General features: G+C 40.2%; 1 protein-coding gene across 47 annotated transcripts in view; it reads right to left on the bottom strand.

Moving 5' to 3' along the window:
• The window catches only part of NRXN3 (neurexin 3), a 1,719,470-nt gene that overhangs the window by 1,149,098 nt on the left and 550,252 nt on the right, over positions 1-20,120 (bottom strand). For all 47 annotated transcript variants that reach the window (XR_010588584.2, XR_010588585.2, XR_010588583.2 and 44 more), the window contains one exon: positions 4,385-4,823. Coding sequence is in view for 43 of the 47 variants with exons in the window: in XM_005561918.5 (XP_005561975.3) it covers positions 4,385-4,823 (439 nt within the window). In the remaining 4 variants the exon portion in view is untranslated. The remainder of the gene's footprint in view (positions 1-4,384; positions 4,824-20,120) is intronic.

Raw genomic sequence — 20,120 nt, 5'->3', positions numbered from 1 at the left:
ACATTATTCCTTATTTAATCATTTAATAAAGGTGTATGGAGGACCTATTCTGTCTCTGGTATAGTTCTAGGCACTGAGATGAACTTGATAGGCATGTGTCTCCTCTCATTGAGCAGATGTTCCAGAACAGAGGGACAGAAAATAAATGATATGGTTTGGCTGTGTTCCCACCCAAATCTCATTTTGAATTGTGGTTCCCATAATCCCTGCACGTTGTGGGACAGACCTGGTGGGAAGCGAATTGAATCATGGGGACAGTTGCCTCCATGCTGTTCTCATGATAATGAGTGAGTTCTCACAAGATCTGATGGCTTTATAAGTATCTGGCATTTCTCTGGCTGGCACTGCACTTCTCTCTCTCCTGCTGCCATGTGAAGAAGGACGTGTTTGCTTCTCCTTCCACCATGATTGTAAATGTACTGAGGCCTCCCCAGCCATGCTGAACAGTGATTCAATTAAACATCTTTCCTTTATAAATTATCCAGTCTTGGGTATGTCTTTATTAGCAGCATGAGAATGGACTAATACAATAAGTAACCTAATAAATGAAATAAATTAGCTAAGGGCAGGTGCTAGGAAAAGAATAAAATGGGTGGTGTGCTAGCTACTCACGCATTCTACTTTAAAATGTAGAGTCACTGAAGGTCTCTCTAGGCAGGTAAAAGTTAAGCTGAAACCAGAATGTTGAGAAGGATGCAGCCATGCAAAGTCCAGGAGAGAGAGCATGCCAGGCAGAGGGGATGGAACCTACAAAGGCCCTGAGGTAGGAAGTAGTGTGGCTAGAACAGAGAAGGCAAGAGGAGGTGAGCAGGAGATCAAGTCAGAGATAAGCAGACCCAGGAAGGGGATGGAGTTTGGACAGCATTGAATGAGATTGTAGAAGATGAAACTCCACAAGCTAACCTGGGACCTTGAGAACTGGGATTCTAGTCCTAAATGTCTTTATGACCCTAGGCCAGTCCCTGAACCACTTTATGGCTCAATTTCCCAAACTAGAAAATTAAGGAAATGGACTAGGTGATATCTAAACATCCTGTCAGAAATTTAAAAATAGGTATTTATTATTCTTGATGTGCTTTATTGGTACCAAGATAAATGGGTCGTGCCATCCATCAGTCAGCCTTCACCTCTGTCTCATTCTCAGTTTCTTCAGCTATGAAGGGTATATAACCTGAAGGGCTGTGAAAATCAAACGACATCAAGAATAAAACATATACACTTTAAAGTGCAAAGTCGGCTGGACGCAGTGGCTCACACCTGTAATCCCAGCACTTTGGGAGGCCGAGGAGGGCAGATCACTTGAGGTCAGGAGTTCAAGACCAACCTGGCCAACATGGTGAAACCCCGTGTCTACTAAAAATACAAAAATTAACCAGGTGTGGTGGCAGGCACCTGTAATCCCAGCTACTCGAGAGGCTGAGGCAGGAGAATTCCTTGGACCTGGGAGGCGGGGATTGCAGAGAGCTGAGATCGTGCCACTGCACTCCAATCTGGGTGGCAGAGCGAGACTAGCACTCAAAAAATTTAATTAATTAATTAAAGTTAAAAAATAAATAAAGTACAAAGTCAACACAAGAATAGAAACATAGAAAGGATATTAAGGGGAATTTAACAATCTGCTTCCCTACTCCCTCCTAGAAGTTTTCTCCTAGAGAAATATGCTTCGCTTTTTGTTTTTTAATCTTTCAAACACATATAACAACAATAATGTCCTGGCCACCATTTTAACTATTTTAGGTGCATTTTTGGACTTGATCCTCAAAACAATCTTGGGAGGTAGGAGTTATTATTTTCTCTATCTTACAAAGGGGGAAGTTGAGGTCTGTATCTCTTACTATTTTCTCTGTTGCATAGTTTTCTATCTTTACCCCTCACATGTCCACAGGGCTAATCTGATCACCAACTAAGACGGGGGGACATCTATTGCCAAGTAAAGGCAATACTAGAATCAATTTAAATTTTAGAGCCTTAAAGACAACCTGAGGAAAGTCTGTCCTCTGAATGTGTGACCACAACAGTTTTGAGTGCACTTAACAAGTTCTAAGACTCACTTGCCCAGGTGAGGAGTGATTATAAAAGTTTTTCTAGATCACTGTCAGTCACATTATTCTTCAAGATTAGCAGGGAAGGAGGCACCACATTTAGATACACTTGTTTTTATAACTACCCCTTAGTATAGATTTATAATCTAAAACAAGTTACCAGAAAACATTCTCATGAAAAAAATGAAAGTTTAACAAATTGTATTAAAATTTTAGATTATACTGCTTTCGTGGGACAGTTTTTGTTTACTCAGTACATTTTTATAGGCTTTGATCAAATTCATCAGTAGTTCAAAAAACTGGCCAGGCCGGGCGCGGTGGCTCACACCTGTAATCCCAGCACTTTGGGAGGCCAAGGTGGGTGGATCACCTGAGGTCAGGAGTTCAAGATCAGCCTGGCCAACATGGTGAAACCCTGTCTCTACTAAATATATAAAAATTAGCCAGGCATGGTGGAAGGTGCCTGTAATCCCAGCTACTTGAGAGGTAAGGCAGGAGAATCACTTGAACCTGGAAGGTAGTGTTTGCAGTGAGCCGAGACTGCTCCATTGTACTCCAGCCTGGGCAGCAAGTGAGAAACTCTGTCTCAAAAAAAAAAAAAAAAAAAGAATTAGCCAGTGCTTTAGCTCCCAGGTATGAAATTTAAGACTTCTGAAATTCAAACATATTTGTTGAAGTTGGGTCCACCGGTGGTTCAAACAACAAAAATTGTTCCACTACTTGAAAAAAATATATTGTATTAGGAGCAGACAGAAATGAACATGTGGCAATTTTATGTGTTTTAGCCTACCTCTGACATGGGTAGGTAACTTTTATGCTGTGCCAAGGTCTAGGTTAGTCAGACACAAAACCCGTCCACCATGACCTAACCTCAGAGATCCCAAACACATGCTCTTAAAAACCAACAGCAATGTTTTGTTTATAATTCTGGAACAGCTTTCTGACTCTGCCCTTGCTGTCATTTTACTGAAAAACAGAGAAAGAGAAAGAAAAGAAGACGAAGAAGGATGGGGAGTGTGGCGGGATTTAGCCTCCAAAGAAATTAATTTTGGGGGTGTTTTTCTGTGTAAAAAGAACACTATTCATTCTTGCTTAACGAGCACATTTAATTTGAAGGCTCTTGGTTCTGATCAGATTTCAGACAACCAATAAAGATTTCTACGGGGCAATAAAATAGCCAGGGCTGCAATCTGCCACCCGTCTGCCCTCTGCAAAGAATCCATCCAGCTCTTCCTAAGGGCAATGTTGCTATCTCTGCCATCAGACTAGCTTTGGAATTATGCAGAAAAGTCAACCCACCAAAGCTCAGTCACTCCCAGTTTCAGCCTTTTGGGGAACTCTCTTACTGGCCAAATGTACCTAGAAAGAAAATACCCAAATAAAGACTTTTTAATGTTCATCAGGAGAGTGAATCTCTATAAATATGGCACATGAAGCCAAGACCCTTCTTGAACACATCCTACCTAAATGGAGAACCAGGAAATGAGTCTGAAATGCTAATGCTCTAATTACTGCTCTTGGGAAAATGCCCTTTCCGATAGCACAGAATGTGACCTTCATTGCCACATGGTCCAGAGAAAGCTAGGCAGACTATCCAGGCATTCAAAAATCCCTGACTATTTTGCCCCACCCCTACCCCCACTTTGTTACTATTCCATAGTAGCTATGTACTGCCTGGGGCTAGCTTGTTTGATCTGCAGCTGCAGAAATGAAGCTATTTAAACAAAATGTAAAAGGTTATGAAGAGGAAGAGAGAGTTAGTGAGGTCTGAACAAAGAGTGAAATATAGGCTTTTACACCAAAGGAAGGCTTTAAATTGAATGTATCTTCAGGAAAAATCAATTTGCCTTTTCCTTTCTTGTCATAATTTCTCCGTGCAACATGACTCTTGCCAATTATTGAAGGGTGTGTTGTTGCATAAACTCTTGCACAGTGAAGTTTATCCTACAGAATAATCACATAATGATGTCACAATTGGTTTCCATGGTGATGAGGAAAAAGAGAAGCAAAGAATGGGGGAATGGGGGCAGATTACGCCAGTGATATGAGAGTTGCTCTGGTAATACTGGAAATGCTACTTGTAAAACCATCCTTAGCTCCAGGATTATAGAGCTATCACTGAGACAATTGTGCAGTGAGTGACAAGAGAGAGAAGTGGAGAATGTGAGCCATCTATGAGACAGGTATCTTTCAGAAACATAATTTTACAACAGCCATTAAAGAGAGTAGCAAAAGAATCAACAAGCATGCAAGAGCAAAAATTAAGAAATATAAAGCCAAAAAACAAACTGAGAAGCTACAGCTTTTGTCTAGTTTCAGTCACACATCCTGCCTCTTCCCACCTGATCTGCCATCTCGCTGAATGTCCACATGGTACCATTCCCCATCATTGGCTTTCTTCTGAGTGGCTTTCACTTTGATGGTGCCAGAGCCCATGTCAAGCAGCAAGTACAGGTTGCCATCGAGGAGTTCCACGGCAAAGAAGTCTACTTTTGTGTTCTTTTGGCTCCGAGCATCCTTCCTCTCTTGGGGCTTTCCATGAGTGAAGAGGATCAGGCCATTGGGCTCAGTGGTACGGAAGTCAAAGGAGATGGAGCCCATACGCTTAGTGTTCCACTTGGGCAAGCTGATGTAAGCCTCTGGGGTCTCGAAGTTGATGGGGTCTAGTGTGGCCACATTCTCACACTTAAATACAACTTCGCCATAGATTTTCATCTTGGTGTCCCCAATTCGGGCCAGGCGAGACAGCTCCAGACGGATGTCATTATTCTTATAAACAACCTGTCAAAAGCCAAACAAAAGTGCCATGTGAATCAATCTTGCAAACAGTATCTATCCATCACTCACTGGGCACCTGGAAAAATGACCCAAGAAGAAGCTTCAGGACGTAGTTCAAAACAACATGAGAAACAATGAGACACAGGAATCAAAAAAGTATCTGAAGAAACATCTGATGTGCACACAAGCTCTAAAAAAGCCTCTATATTTCTACAGAATTTCTCTTGTCTCCTGGCCAATTTCTTGTGTTGTCAGAAAGTTATACAACATAAGCTTGCAAATAAAAATCAAGAGAGATTGAGTTGCATGGATTCACATACCTCATACAAAGTGATTTACTGAAGCATCCTTAGTAAAACACCAGAAACAACCTAAATGACCATCAACAGCAGACGGCACAGCTTTATAATGGAATATTAGGCAGGCCTTGCAAACAAGGTATTGCTTTTGGTTTTGATGTGGTAGCTCTCCAAGTCACATTGTTAAGTGAAATTGTCAAGGAACAGGATGGAGGGTGCATTATGCTATCATTGTGTAAAAGTGTGGGGGTGTGGGAGCATTATATGTATATATGCTCCAGTAAGCATAAAGTCTCTTTGTAACTATAAAATTGTCATTGGGGAGTATATTTGTGGGATTAATATTCTGGAATGGGACGATGACTTACTTTTCACTGTGCCCTCTTATAGTGTTAGACTTTTTTTCAACCATGTGGATGTGTTACTTTAAAGAAAAGATTAAGTGTTAAAAGCTGGTGGGGACAGAGGTCTGTTTTTGTTTTTATTTTTTCCACATTGAATGTGCCCTCTGTATAGTGGTAGAATGAGACACCCTGAAGCCCTATTTCAGTCAGTCAGTCAGTCAGGGACATTGATTTAGTTGAGAGTCTGATTTTACAAAGAATACTGAACCAGATACTAATTCACCTTGTAAGGAGGTCCAGCAGAGCTTTCTGCCTCCGTGCCCTACCCAAGGTTAGTGTACACTGCTGCAAAGCCATGGCCACTGTCCTGCAGAGTGGGTAGGTAGGTGGAGAAAGTGAGGACGGCAGTTTAAAAAAATCTGTTATGACTGTCTAACAGCCTCTACGGAAAACAGTGTGGAAATTTCTTAAAGAACTAAAAGTAGAACTACCATTTGATCCAGCAATCCCACTACTGGGTACCTACCCAGAGAAAAAGAAGTCATTATACGAAAAAGATACTTGCACACGCATGTTTATAGCAGCACAATTTGCAATTGCAAAATCATGGAACCAACCCAAATGCTCAGCAATCAACAAGTGGATAAAGAAACTGTGATATATATATACACATACATATATATACACACACACATACATATATATATATATATGCGTGTGTATATATGTGTGTGTATATATATACACACACACACAGACACACATATATATGACTACTACTCAGCCATAAAAAGGAATAAATTAATTGCGTTTGCAGTGACCTGGATAAGACTGGAAACTATTATTCTAAGCGAAGTAACTCAGGAATGGAAAACCAAACATCGTGTGATCTCACTGATATGTGGGAGCTAAGCTATGAAGACGCAAAGGCATAAGAATGATACATGGACTTTGGGGACTTGAGGGAAAAGGTGCGATGAGGGTGAGGAATAAAAGACTACAAATAGGGTGCAGTATATACTGCTTGGGTGATGAGTGCACCAAAATCTCACAAATAACCACTTAAGAACTTGCTCATGTAACCAAACACCACCTGAACCACAATAACCTATGAAAAAAAAGTCTGTTATGATTTTCTAAACCAGGTACAATCCATCTAAAAGCAGAAATTAATCTTTCTCCCTGAAATTAGAATTTCACAAAAGTTTTACTCTTATTTGAACTGAAATTTGATATAGTACCCTAGAATGGTTTTTGGTGCTCTGATCTCTGAGCAATGTCATATCCATAAAAACTTAATAAGCAGAAAACAATGGAAGGGAAATAGACAAGGATCTGAATATTGAGCATATCAACTACTTTGCTATTTTCTTTATATTAGCTTATTCAAATTCTAAGTCAGGACCCAGATTTAGGTTTGAATTCCACATTTACTACTTACAAGCTATGTGACTTTGGCAAAGTAAATTTTCTGCGTCTGTTTCCTCTCCTGAAATTGGGAATATAGGAATAAACAAACTATTTTGTAATAATAAAATGATTTAAAACATGTAAAGCACTTAGGAATGGGATATCATCAGGGCACAAAAGTCACAGCTATTTGGAGCGTTACTGTTAATCTCATTTTGTTCTTTCCACGGCCCTGAAAAGGTTATATTATCATCTCCAAAACAACAATGGCTAATTTCTAAAATAAGCCTCATCTGTCCATATCTGTGAGAGAAAGTTAATTGGATGGGTCATTCCAGCACATATCATATAATCCCTCATATCCAAGTTTAGAATTAGTTCCCATCTCCCATCAGCAGGAGAGAATCAAGCAAAGCAGTTTGCATTCTAATGGGTATTGTAAGAGTGATATATAACCATGACGAAGCATTGAAAATGACTCGCTATTATGTAACCTTGACCATGGACCTAACCATAGTCAATAACATTGAAAATAATGATACTAACCCTTATTCAGCACCTACTACCAGGCACCGTAGTAAGGATTTAACACCTCTCCATCCCATTAGATACAGACAACACCCATTTGAGATACCTGTAATCATTCCCTTATTTTACAGATGCAGAAAATGAACACAGAGAGTAGTTAGGGAACCAGCCCACAGGCACACAGCTGATAAGTGGCAGAGCAGGACTCGAACCTAGGCATTTGAGCCCCAGGGTCCACATGCTCTGAACCAGGCCCCACTAGCAGCACCTGTGAAGCTTATCTTTAACATTACATGGAAAGTCATGCATGCTCAATTTCACAATTCAAAAGCGGAATGTTTCATTTTAGCTAAACTGGGCTGACCATGTGCAAAGGGAAATATTGCAGGATCCTCAGGCAATCACTCAAGTGAGTAAACCAGAAAAGAAATCATAAAAGTTTAATGAGCGTCAGCTTCTCCTTTCTAACCCTCGCTATTATACCTCAGCGTGTGAGATCTCTTTGTCATAAACAAACTTTGGCTTTTTCTGCATTTGGGTTAAATGCCTATGACTAGAGTTCCTAGTAAAGGTTAATTATTAATGTATAACAATAGGTAATCCCAAAGGGACAGAAGGAGGCTTGGCTCCATGGAACAATACACAGAAAGACAGATCAGGCATTCCTACAGGAGGCTGGGGACAGAATAAAAAGGAGGAAAAACAAAAAAAGGCTTTTAACAACATACAAGAGCAGTGAAGAGGAACTCTTCTGCGAGAAGGGTACCTGACTGAGACTGGAAGGGAAGGTGAATAGCTGGAATGAAGATTTCTGAAGAGATAGGTAAGAGAATCAAGGGCCAGAAACTGGCCAGACAGAGATAACCAGACTTCTCTCAAAGGCTCTTTGAAGGTGAGTGCTGTATCTACTCCATGGCCCTGAAATTACCTGTCTATTTATACGGAATTTTCACTGTTGTGAATAAAAAGCCAACATCACTCTCACTGACAGCTGAATAACCCTTCTGAGTCCCATTTTATTTATTCCAAAGGTAAGAGCCTGGATATCTGTTCTACAAACTGTCCCTCTTTCCCACCCCACAGGGCTGTTGTCAAGATCAAACGGGATGTTAGACATAGTAGGACACGACAATTCTAAACTGGCACACAAAACTAGGAAGAAATAATCCTATATCTTCATCGCCTGTGGTGTTGAGTTTCTGTTGGAAATGGACAGGGTCCTGAACTGAGGTTCTGTGAAGGTTTTTCTACCAAGAGGAAAAGGACAGGAGGGTAAGGGACTTGTAGCCCAGTGATGCTCAACTGGGACTCTCCATTGTTAATATCTTCACCTTCCCCACCTGCTCTGTGCAGAACCACAGCCACAGCCATGCAGAAGTGTACTGGCACCTTGGGTCAGCATGGAGGCAGGAAACCCTGCTGGACCCCCTTACAAGGCAAATTAGTGTCTGGTACAATGTTGTCTGTAAAATCAGACTGTCAACTAAATGCATGTCCCCAAATGGCTGGCTGAACTAGGAAGAGATGTGGCATCAAGTGACAGAAAGCAGCCTTGGCTGACAAGTTGCCTCGGCGAGGAGAAATTAAAGACAAAGTAGAAATGACTCCCTATGGGGGAAGATGTCACACAGGCTGGGAGGTACAGAAACAGAGTCACAAACAGTGACAAGCTGGTCTTACTATCCCACCCATGGGCTTGTAAAGACTACTGTTTGGACACATAACTCATGCTTAGGAGACCAGACAGTAAAACAACTGAGGAAAGAATCTCAGAGTTAAGACAAAGCCTCTCAGGAAAAAAAATATACTTGTATTCCTCCATGATCTTTAATACAGAGACATACAGGAACAATACCAGGAGTAAGACAAGCTGAGAGCCGGAACAATGTAACAAAAATTGAGAGTCTACCATGTGCCAGGTACTTTGCAAACACTGTTTTATATCATATACAATAAGCAAATGAAATAGGTAGCATTAGCCCCATTTTACAGACATGGGACTCAGCAGGGATACATACTTGCCCAAGATCATGTAGGCTATTAAATGCATAAACAGGACTTGAGCCCTTATCTCTCTGACTGCACTGGGGTAAGGATATGCTCCAGAGAGGGCAATTTCTAGGCCCTCCTGTAGCCCATGCCTACACACAAAGCAGAAACCCCTTAGTCATGCACAAAAACCACACCCAAGTCCATCTTGCTGTGCAAAGCCCTTCACCTCCTGTACAATCCATTTCTAATGGATGTCTATACCTCCCCACTTAGGGATCACCTCAAAGGCTCCCATATGAACCCAGGTGTTATTGCTTCTGTATTTTTGTTTATTGGGTTTCCTAGGCTGCAGTACCTTTCTCTTCTCTCCAGCCTCTCTAAATGATGCCTCTTCACCAAGATTTTCAAATCCATTTGAGAATTTCCCGGGCTACTCTGGTACTTGGTGATCCCACAATCTGATAAATCAGAATCCTTTTATTACCTACCAATGAGGAAGCTGTCTGCCCTATTGCCCAACCCACTTGATTGGAAAAAGAGAGAGTATTCTAACCCTACATGATGCACTTATTACTTCAAATTCTTCCAAGGTATTTGAGTTAGAAGGCAGGTGTATAAGAATAAACTAAGAATTAGAGATAGAGATAGTCCCCACTCAGAGAAATATTTTCTTCTCTCCCTCTGCCATCTTATCCCAAGCCACTCTGTTCTCACCTTTCTGAGAATGTGTTTCCACATGTTCTATTGTAAATGCCCCATCCCTATGCACTCCAGCAAGGGAACTAGAAAGAATGAGGGGATGTAGGCATGTGCCCTGGAGTACCCAGATGGCTTCTTGGCAGTATTTCTCCCGCCAAGGAATAGGAGGTTTACCACCTGGTCTTTCTTTTCTCTTGTTTTTAAAGTATCTGCATAGAAGACAACTTCAATAAAAAACACCAGGTCAGCGGATAAGACCATGCCATTCACAGGTTTGTGACTTGAGGCCTGAGCACCGATGATCCACTCCACATCAGTGGAGAAGGTTTGAAAGTAAGGACGCTGGGGACATTTTCTGAAGTTGGAGAAATGGAATGGTGGAGAAGCCAGTATTGGGGTACTTGTGAGTGGAGCAGAGTTGGCAACAAATCTCAATAAAGCTTTTCCACTGTACACCTAACTGCAAAGTAGTTTACTCACAACAAGCAAAAAATACATACTTATCTCCCTCCCAAATTGAATCCTTTGACAATAGAAAATAATGAAATGAACTTTTTCTCTTCAGCTTCCAGGATGATACAGCTTCTATATAAAACTTTTGGGCTAATCTTATTATTGTGTAACGTTCCTACTCAGGGTAAAATAATGACTAAGAAGTGTTGTGAAAGAATCTTGCTTCTGGGGTCTCTATGGAATCACACATTCCACTGTCTCTGCCCCACTTCCCTTCTTTCCCTCAGGCAGCCGATGACTTGGGCCTGCTGTGATTTCTCCCTCCTCTAAACTGTCCACTCCATTCCCTGTCACTTAAAACTCTCAACTTTGTTATCTTTGTATAGCACAAGTCTGGTCTTTTCAATAGATTTCAAACACCTTATGAATAAGAAATATTAATTACACCTTTTAAAATCTGAAATGGCTCCTAACTATATAGGTGCTTACCAAATGTTCATATCTTTATTAAATTAGATGTTAGATTGAAGTAGCAGTATAGCGCCATGGTTAAGATCATGACCTTTGGAGGCACCCTAACTAGAGTTTGGACACCTTACCGTGTTATGTTGGGCATGATATTTAACTTGTCTCACCCTATGTTCTTCTACTGTAGAATGTAGATAATATCTTACTTCATAGGATTGTAAGAAACAAAGGAGATGATGGTCCCACATATAAAAGAACTTTACATAGTTTCTGACTCTTGATAAGCACTCAGTAAGTGGTAGTGATCACCATTAATTTTGTTATTTACTGAGAAAAGCCAGAATAAACCAACAGACAGTATAGCATGGAGTTATTAAGAAGGAAAGATTCAGGCTGGGCAAAGGGGCTTTTGCCTGTAATCCCAGCACTTTGGGAGGCCGAGTCAGGTGGATCACTTGAGGCCAGGAGTTCAAGATCAGCCTGGCCAACATGATGAAATCCCATCTCTACTAAAAATAAAGAAATTAGCAGGTGTGGTGGGGTATGCCTGTAATCCAAGCTACTTGGGAGCCTGCAGTGGGAGAATCGCTTGAACTCTGGAGATGGAGGTTGCAGTGAGCTGAGATCGTACCACTACACTCCAGCCTGGGTGACAGAGTGAGACAAAAAAAAGAAGAAAAAGAAAGATTGTCACTGAGGATAATTTCTAAGCCAATTGTCAAGCCTAAGAGGCAGGGCTACAACAAAAGAAAAACTCTGGATTTAATAAACTATAAAATCATAGCTTTATACATTTATTTATAGGTCATATATATTTATTTATGAACTTCATATATGTATTTATAAATTATATATATTTATTTATAAATTGTATATACTTAATTGCCTAATGTGACATTTATGAGATGTACACACAGCAAACACTTGCTCAGATTTAGATTCATATTCATGAACATCAATTTTTATCACAGGATGCCATTGATCAAACTCCGACAGTGAAGTCCAAGCACAAATGTGGCAGCAGATGGTCCTCTTAGATCCCAAAGTCAGAAGAACCTAATATCTGGCATGAACAGAGCCACATCTGCATCTCTGGTCTTGCTAACAAGGGTCGGCAAACTAACTCCACCTGCTGAGATACAGCTGACACCAAACCTGGGGCTCAAAGTCCCAAATGCTGCATCGGATGGATGCCACCATTTTCATGCTTTATATTTTGTTAACAGTGGTCAGGATCTGCCAAAGATAAAAGACTAAGCACCAGAAGTAGAAAACTGGAACTGAGGTTCAGACTTGCAAGGCAGGAGCCAGAAAATGTCCAAGTTCTAGAGCTCAAAATAAAGGTTAAAAAAACTCCAGATAAAGTTGAAACCAATAGTACAATGTTGACAGTTAATTAAATTTTTAAAATTCTGTGTAATCCAACACTCTATGGGTCAAATGAAGCATATCTGAAAGCTAGATTTCACCAGATGGGGCCATCCTCTCTGATCTATGGCCCTATTTGTAAGAGAGAGGCCAGGAAAAGATAAAAGGGACATATGGCAAGCTGGAGTAGAAGAAAAGATCCAGGAAACTGATGTTGAAGTAGCAAAATCCTTAGTCCATACCTCCTTCTGAAAAAAGCCATTCAGTGATCTAGGCATGCAGGCAGTACAGCCAGAAAAAGAGAGACAGCTGTAAGCCAGTCAGTTACTCTGCCCTCATGAATCACAGAGGCATGAGTGCCAGCCCAAGAGCCCCACTGATAATGCGAGTCATTACTACTGGTGCTCAAGTTAAGCATAGGCTTTAATGAGTATTTACTTGATGGATTCTTTGTGAAAGGAAAATGATCATATAGGTTTATGCCCAGTTACAGATGGGAACAGTAAGAAGTTAAGCAAGATTTCCGACCCTTTGCCTTATTGAATGTTCCATACCTGTTCAGAGTAGAGGTCTCAATTTTATTCTTCTCAAGAAGAACTTTCTTAGGACTTTTATTCCACTTAAACAGTTGATCAGGAACAGGCTGCAATGTATTTGTGTATCTCAGAGAAAAAGTTTCCAGGCTGGGCGCAGCGGCTCACGCCTGTAATCCCAACCCTTTGGGAGGCCAAGGCAGGTAGATCATGAGGTCAGGAGTTCACGACAAGCCTGGCCAAGATGGTGAAACCTGGTCTCTACTAAAAATACAAAAATTAGCCAGGCGTGATGGTAATCACCTGTAATCCCAGCTACTCGAGAGGCTGAGGCAGGCGAATCGCTTGAACCCGGGTGGCAGAGATCATGCCACTGCATTCCAGCCTGGGCAACAGAGTGAGACTCCACCTCAAAAAAAATAAATAAATAAAAAATAAAAAGAAAGAGAAAAAGTTTCCAGTCAATCAAGTTTCTGGAGCATTAAGGATACTATAAAGGCTCAGTCTATCACAGTCTATCACAGGCTTGCTGTTTCAGGCTTTATCATCTTCACAGAGTCTACTAAGCTTCTACTAAGTTAATAAATAATAACTTGACATAGACAGACCCAGGCAGAGACATAAGATATGAACTGGCAAGTATAGGCCATAGTTCTCCAAGCCAGAACTAGTCAATGGGTAGTTTCTAAGTTTCTAGTTGCCAGTTAATCTTTTCACACACAACTGGATAGCAGCTCTCCCATTTCTTAGAGCCATGTCGGCAAATAAGTGCCTCTATCCTCCTTTCCCAGCAGATGGCATTCATCATCAATCGATGTATTTATATTCTACTCCCACTCAACCCAGATGAAGCCTCAGAATCCTCTCAAGGTAGTGCTCCCAGAAGTTAACTACCAGTCACTGAGAGCCAGAAATTGAGATGAACCTATTCTCCACCTTTCTTATCCTCTAATGCAAAAGCCAAGTTAATATGAATTGATTAGCTATACTAGAATATTAGAAACAAAAGCCCATGTAAATGTACTAAATAACCACTGTATCTTTAGCGGTAGACCATGGAGGACAGACCTTGAGACATAATTGCTGCCACCAACATGCACAGAGAAAGTTGAAGGATACTTAAGGGGGGAACATTTTTTCATATCAAAATTGGAGTGAGATATACTTGTCATGTCAATTAATGTACAAGAACCTATGACCATAAACTTGATTGAAATTGTAGTTCTGTACCCTCTGGTTGCCAGGGATGGCACTGTTTCGATTCTCTAAACTAAGCATCATAAACACATGGGTTGTGTGTTTCTGATATGGTAACCAATGCATTCCCTGTATTTAGCAAAGTGTATGGCACATAGTAGAAGCTCAATATATACACACTCTCATTTCCTGCATTTTCTTAGGTACTAAACAGACCTACCCAGAGAATGCCTACATTTCCTTCTGTCTTAGAATATTTGATGAGGGCACCAACTCCACTAGAGTAAAAGTTACATGTCACAAAGCAGAGGAACTAAGATCAGATGAATAGGTGGTACCTGATTATGAAAAGCTCTAAAAATATATACATTATGCAATTAGGGGGAAAAGGTAACAGACTAGAAAGGAAGCCTTAAGCTGTTTCATTAAAAAGATGACAAAATTTAAAACATACCTTGCTGAACCACTAGGAAACTACTGTTATTTTTATTCCAAGGACTAGAAAAGACTCTAATTGTCTCACTGTTAACATGTCTGGGAATAACATGTCATTCTCTGCTTCAAATTGTTCAGTGGTTCTTTATCAACTTCAGAATTAAATGCAAACTTTGAAGCATTATATAAAAACCTCTTCCTGATCTAGTCCTCACTTCACTGTTACCAGCCTTGACAAAAGTTCAGCAGGTCCTCCAATTTATCATTCCAGGGATAAGCCTTGCCTGGATTCTCTACCTGGATAACTACTATTCGTCACTTGAGGCACAGTTTAGACATCACCTCTTTTGAGAAGCCCTTCTCCAATATTTCTACCCACTCCACTCCCACCCAAAGCTGATTTCTTCCTCTCTGCCCCCATGGCTTCATGTTCTAACTGCTATCATTGTATTTATCATATTGTGCTGGAATTGTCTGTTTCCTCCAGTAGACCAGGAGCCTCTCAAGGGGAGAAAACTATGCCTTTTCTCTCTGTATCTCTCAATACCTGACACAAAGTATGTGCTTACAGGAGGCGGTGGAAAAATGGGAAGAATAATAGCAAGGAAAATCACAAGGGCTACTTCCTGATGCCTTTAAGTCGGTGAAGACTATAACGCAGAAAGAAGCCTCTATATCTATTCTGCCTGAAAATAAGTAATAAGATGAAAAGGCAGAAAGCTAAAGTATTACAAATGGATAAAAGGCATTTGATGGAACTACTGAATATTTAGTAGAGTTTTCCCCAGCATGCATGTGTAGAAAATGCGCTTTTATTTTTAAGGCAATCTATATGGAAAGTTCTGCACCCCAGAGTGGCAGCTATCATTAGAGTATATGTCTCAGCAGAATACTAACAGAAGAAGTAAAAGCTCAATCACAAACTCCAGTAAGGTCCTCTAAGAGACTGGCTGACAAAGTTCGGTGCCAACACTACCTCCCACTCTGAGGCATGCTAAGGGGCTACTGGACACCTCTAATATGACAATGTAGCTTTGACTTGTCATAGAAAACACATGGATGTTTTGAGACAGTACCTCAGAGTCTTCATCCTCTGTACCTAGAGTCAAAGAGCAAGAATGAATCTCCAACAATGAGGCCTTTGGCCACAACTAGCAGCTTCTGGCTGTTAGCAGCTACTCTGAAAGAAAATAGTTGACAATAGGCATGCCAAACAGCTTTTGTAGAAAAAGGTAATATGAGAGTCTCAAAGACAAAAGAGTCATAGAAATTACTGTAAAAAGATTCAATGAAACACAACCTTTAAGAAGTCTAGCATAGTTGGTTGGAAACAATAGTAGCACATGAGGCAAGCAGGTATTGAAAGCAATCCAGATGACAGAAGCAGTTAGTTCAGAACCATGTGTAAGACGGGTTCCATAAAGAGGCGCAGGCCAATAGGTAAGTTCCAGGAGAACTCTTTTAAGTGCCCATAGGGGCAATCTCTTATAATGTCAAGCCCACTAATTTATACAAAATACACGTGGACCAGTGCTATATGGCTTCCTGATGGCTGAGCAACCTCCAAAGGAGATCTGCCCATCAGGAGCAATTACAAAGTATTTCTTGCCTGGCCTGTGAAGCAGTTCTGCTTCTAGCCTAATGAAGGCTTTAATCAGATGGCTTTTCAAAGTGGTCCAAAGAGTCCCTCTGCAATCAGCAAAAGAGGTAGAGAAAGTGATAGGAAGAATATACCAGGCTGGCAGGTAGCTGATAACAGAATGATTTCCAACCTGGTACAGAAGGCAGCAAATAAGAGTTGGGTTCAAACTGACAATAACATAGATAGAAATGCTAGGACTTGAATTAATTTTCTTCTGAAAAAGGTTTCTTTACACTTTGTTAGCTTAAAAGTAGTCATGCAACAAAAGGTCCCCTCCTTTCGTGGGACTCCCTTTCAAGGTGATGGTATATAAACCCTAATACTTATACCTACGAGTTTGCATTACCTTTAGTAAATCTGCAGAGACCTAGATAACCACTAGATGTCCCTTATGCCATGCAAAATCAACCTGAAATGAATTTCACTACCAGTTACACAAATCACATTTAAAGATAGCTTTTCTAAGCCTTTGATCTTGGGTGCCAACTGTAATTCCTATGATGACTCACTCCTTTGCCTTATTTATATTGTGTCCACTTTGGTAGTATTTCAATAGTCTTTTATTATAACACATAAAATTATAGGCAGAGAATAGGAAACTGATGAATTAAATTTCTTTTATATTTATATAAAAGAAGAGGTAGAAATAATAGGGAAATAGGTAGAAAGAAATATTGGAGAAAAGGGACATAGGGTGTCTAAAGAGGTCCCAAATTCATTATCACTTCTAGGAATCAAATAAGTTTTCATATAAAACCACAAGCTCAGACTAAATTCAGTCTCCATACACTGGGATCTTGTATTCTGAGATTAAATAAAACTAGGTGTGATAAATAATTTTCATTTCACACGTCAAGTATGATCAATCAAAAATGGTTGTCTATGACACTAAGTAGGAAAGACTGTTGTACTGTGATCAACGAGCAATGTCTGCTGTGGGTGTGGGAACTGGGAACAGTGGCTCCCATGATATGCATTTGCAGAACTCGGGTTAACCCCCTAACCCTAAAGGTCCCAGAGTTGGGATGAATGTGGGTGATGGTGATGGTGGTGGTGGTGGTGATGGCAGTAGTAGAAACAGCGATAGCTAATATTAACAGAGAGCTTCCTATGGGTTGGTCATCATTCTTAGTGTTTCACATGTAAAAACTATTTAATCCAAATGTGAAATACATTCAAACCAAGATGTGACACTACCTTTGAGAATAAAAGAAGGGGACACTATTAATAATTCACCTGGACAGGAGATATTACCCAGAACTTTCCAAGGTGACCTGGAATAGATGGCCATCCTATTTGATCCTTACAACCTGAGGCAGAAGAAGCAGCATAAAACACAGTTAACATCAAATATGCTGAGTTGAAGTATATTCTGAGTTGAAGCATATACTCTGAGTTGAAATTCTTGTTCAGTGACTTGTTACTATGTGATCTAGACAGGTTACTTAATCTCTCTGTACCTCAGTTTTTCCATCTTTGAAGTAGGATAACAATAGTACATTTATCTCATAGGGTTGTTGTGAAAATAAGATTAAATATATGTAACATGCTTAGAATATCTCCTGGCACCTTGTATATGTTGGTTACTGTTATCCTTATTTTACAATTGAGAAAACTGGGAATCTGAGATTTTATTATCTACCTAAGCTCACACAGCTATTAGGTAGTGGAACCAGCATGGAAATAGAGATAAGTCTGGCTTCAGAGCCTATAGGCTCAGCAGCTATTACTATCCTGTCTCTACAACAGAAGAGAAACTAAGATTCTTCAAGATCACACTTTTAAGATTCTTTGATCACACTTCTTCAGCTAGCTGGATTATAAAAAATATTACTAGAAAATTTGATCTCTCCTGCCTGTGGCTCAAGATAGCAGATTACACTCAAGTAGGCATGGATGAAGCATGTTTAGGAGCCCCTGCCAAAGCCTTGAGGAAGACTTCTCCAAGGTCCATATCCCCCTTAGATTATATGAAAGAGGTGGAAAAGACATGAAAGAGTCAAGAAATGTCTGCATCCCAATTTTAGGTCCTGAAGTTCCCTAATTCAAACATCAGTGAAGTTCCTGCTCTAACCTTGCATGGGGTGGCCGACTCGAGCTCATAGTGTCCACTGATACTCAGTAATCTCCCAGTGACAACCTAGATCCATTTTGATTCTTTTGATAAGACAGATGGCAAGAGCTACTGCTGGACACAGAAGAGCGAGTGCCAAGCCAACTGTGCACACCTTATTCTACAGATATGGACCACAATCTACCCACAGCAGCCAGATGGTAGAAACTGACTGTCACTGATTCCTTGCCCAGAACTCAGACCAGCTCTTCCGGTTACTCATCAGCTCCTCAATAAGTATTAATTAATGGTTTATTTTCATAATGGGAGTTGGGAATGTTGCCATATACATCTGTTCAGTGGCATTGGGCTGACCTAAATTAGACCTTTCCTGAAAGCAGCCCCAGGATTTTTTTCAATGGACCATCAGTTTGGAAGTCATTTGCTTCTGAAGTATGTCTGTAAGCAAACAATGTTCTTAGAAGATCTACAAAAAGGGAAACATATCTCTGTAGCAGGCTGAATAATGTTCCACAAAGATACCATATCCTAATCCGTGGAACCTGTAAATGTTATCTTACTTGGAAAGGTGTCTTTGCAGATGTGATTAAGTTAGGGATCTTGAGATGAGACTATCATGTATTCTCCAGGTGGGCCCTAAATGCAAGCACTTGAATCCTTGTAAGATGAAGGCAAAGGAAGATCACACATACAGACAGAGAGATAATGTGAATATGGAGGTAGAGATCAAGGGCCACAAGCCAAGGAATATGGGCAGCTATCAGAAATGCGAAGAGTCAAGCAACAGATTCTCACCTTGACCCTTAAGAGGCCCTGTTAACACCTTGATTTTAGTCCAGTGAAACTGATTTATGACCTCTGGAATTATGAGAAAATAAATTACTGTTTTTAAGCTACCAAATTTGTGATAATTTGTTACTGTAACCACAGGAAATTAATACACCCTCCCTCTGCTGCTCATTCCTCAGCTCCTGCTAGACTTTGACTTGCAATAAAAAACACCAGAATAAGGCTTGCATCCTTTGAGGCTTGCGATACATGGACTGGTCAGGTTTATGGAGAAAGAACCAAATAAGAATCGAAAATTCTCTAGAAGTATCAATACTGGTAATCCACTCCTAGGATGCATCCAGTCTCTGGCGTTTAAAATTCCTACTAAACTTAGTTTCCAGGTTTCTGACCCCAAGCTTCAACAAGTACATGCTTATGTAGTACAGAGAAGCTGCCTGACTCTCTCATAAGGCACTGTAACTTGAGTTCAACTCAAAGCAAAACTTAAACATGTGCATTAAACAGAGTATGAAGTATTTGTAATTCATTGTTCCGGAGGCTATCTAATTCTTATGACACAATCTTTTTGCTGAAGAACTTAGAATGATCTGGGGAAGATAGACACATATATCATTATTCAGACACTACTTATTGATCAACTATTATATACAAAGGACCATGCTAGGAAATGTGGAGCCAACAAGCAGAAAAGAGTGATTGGCCCTTCCCAAAAATAATTTACTCTGTTAAAAGAAACAGACATACACACATTTATTCAGTTTTTCAGACACTCATGTATTTATTGAGTGTCATGCTCTGTGGAAATACAAAGATTAAAAAATACTGCAAGTAAGCCTTCTTTTAGAAGAGGAGACAGTCAGAAAATCAAAATGAGCAATTTGCATGATAAAGGTTTCTAAAAAGATATTTCTAAATTACCATGAAATCAGGGATGAGCTCTTAATTCAAGCTGTGGGTAGATGGAAGAGGCAATCAGAAAATGTCTTTCAAAGGATGGAGTACTAAGGTGAGATCTGATAAATGAGTGGCATTAGTCAGGTGAAAGAGGAAGGTAAGAGAAATAGCA

This window comes from Macaca fascicularis, chromosome 7, assembly GCF_037993035.2.
Source record: "Macaca fascicularis isolate 582-1 chromosome 7, T2T-MFA8v1.1".
NCBI lineage: Eukaryota > Metazoa > Chordata > Mammalia > Primates > Cercopithecidae > Macaca > Macaca fascicularis.
The sequence above is the reverse complement of the archived record's forward strand: the minus strand, read 5'-3'. Positions and strand labels throughout refer to the sequence as shown.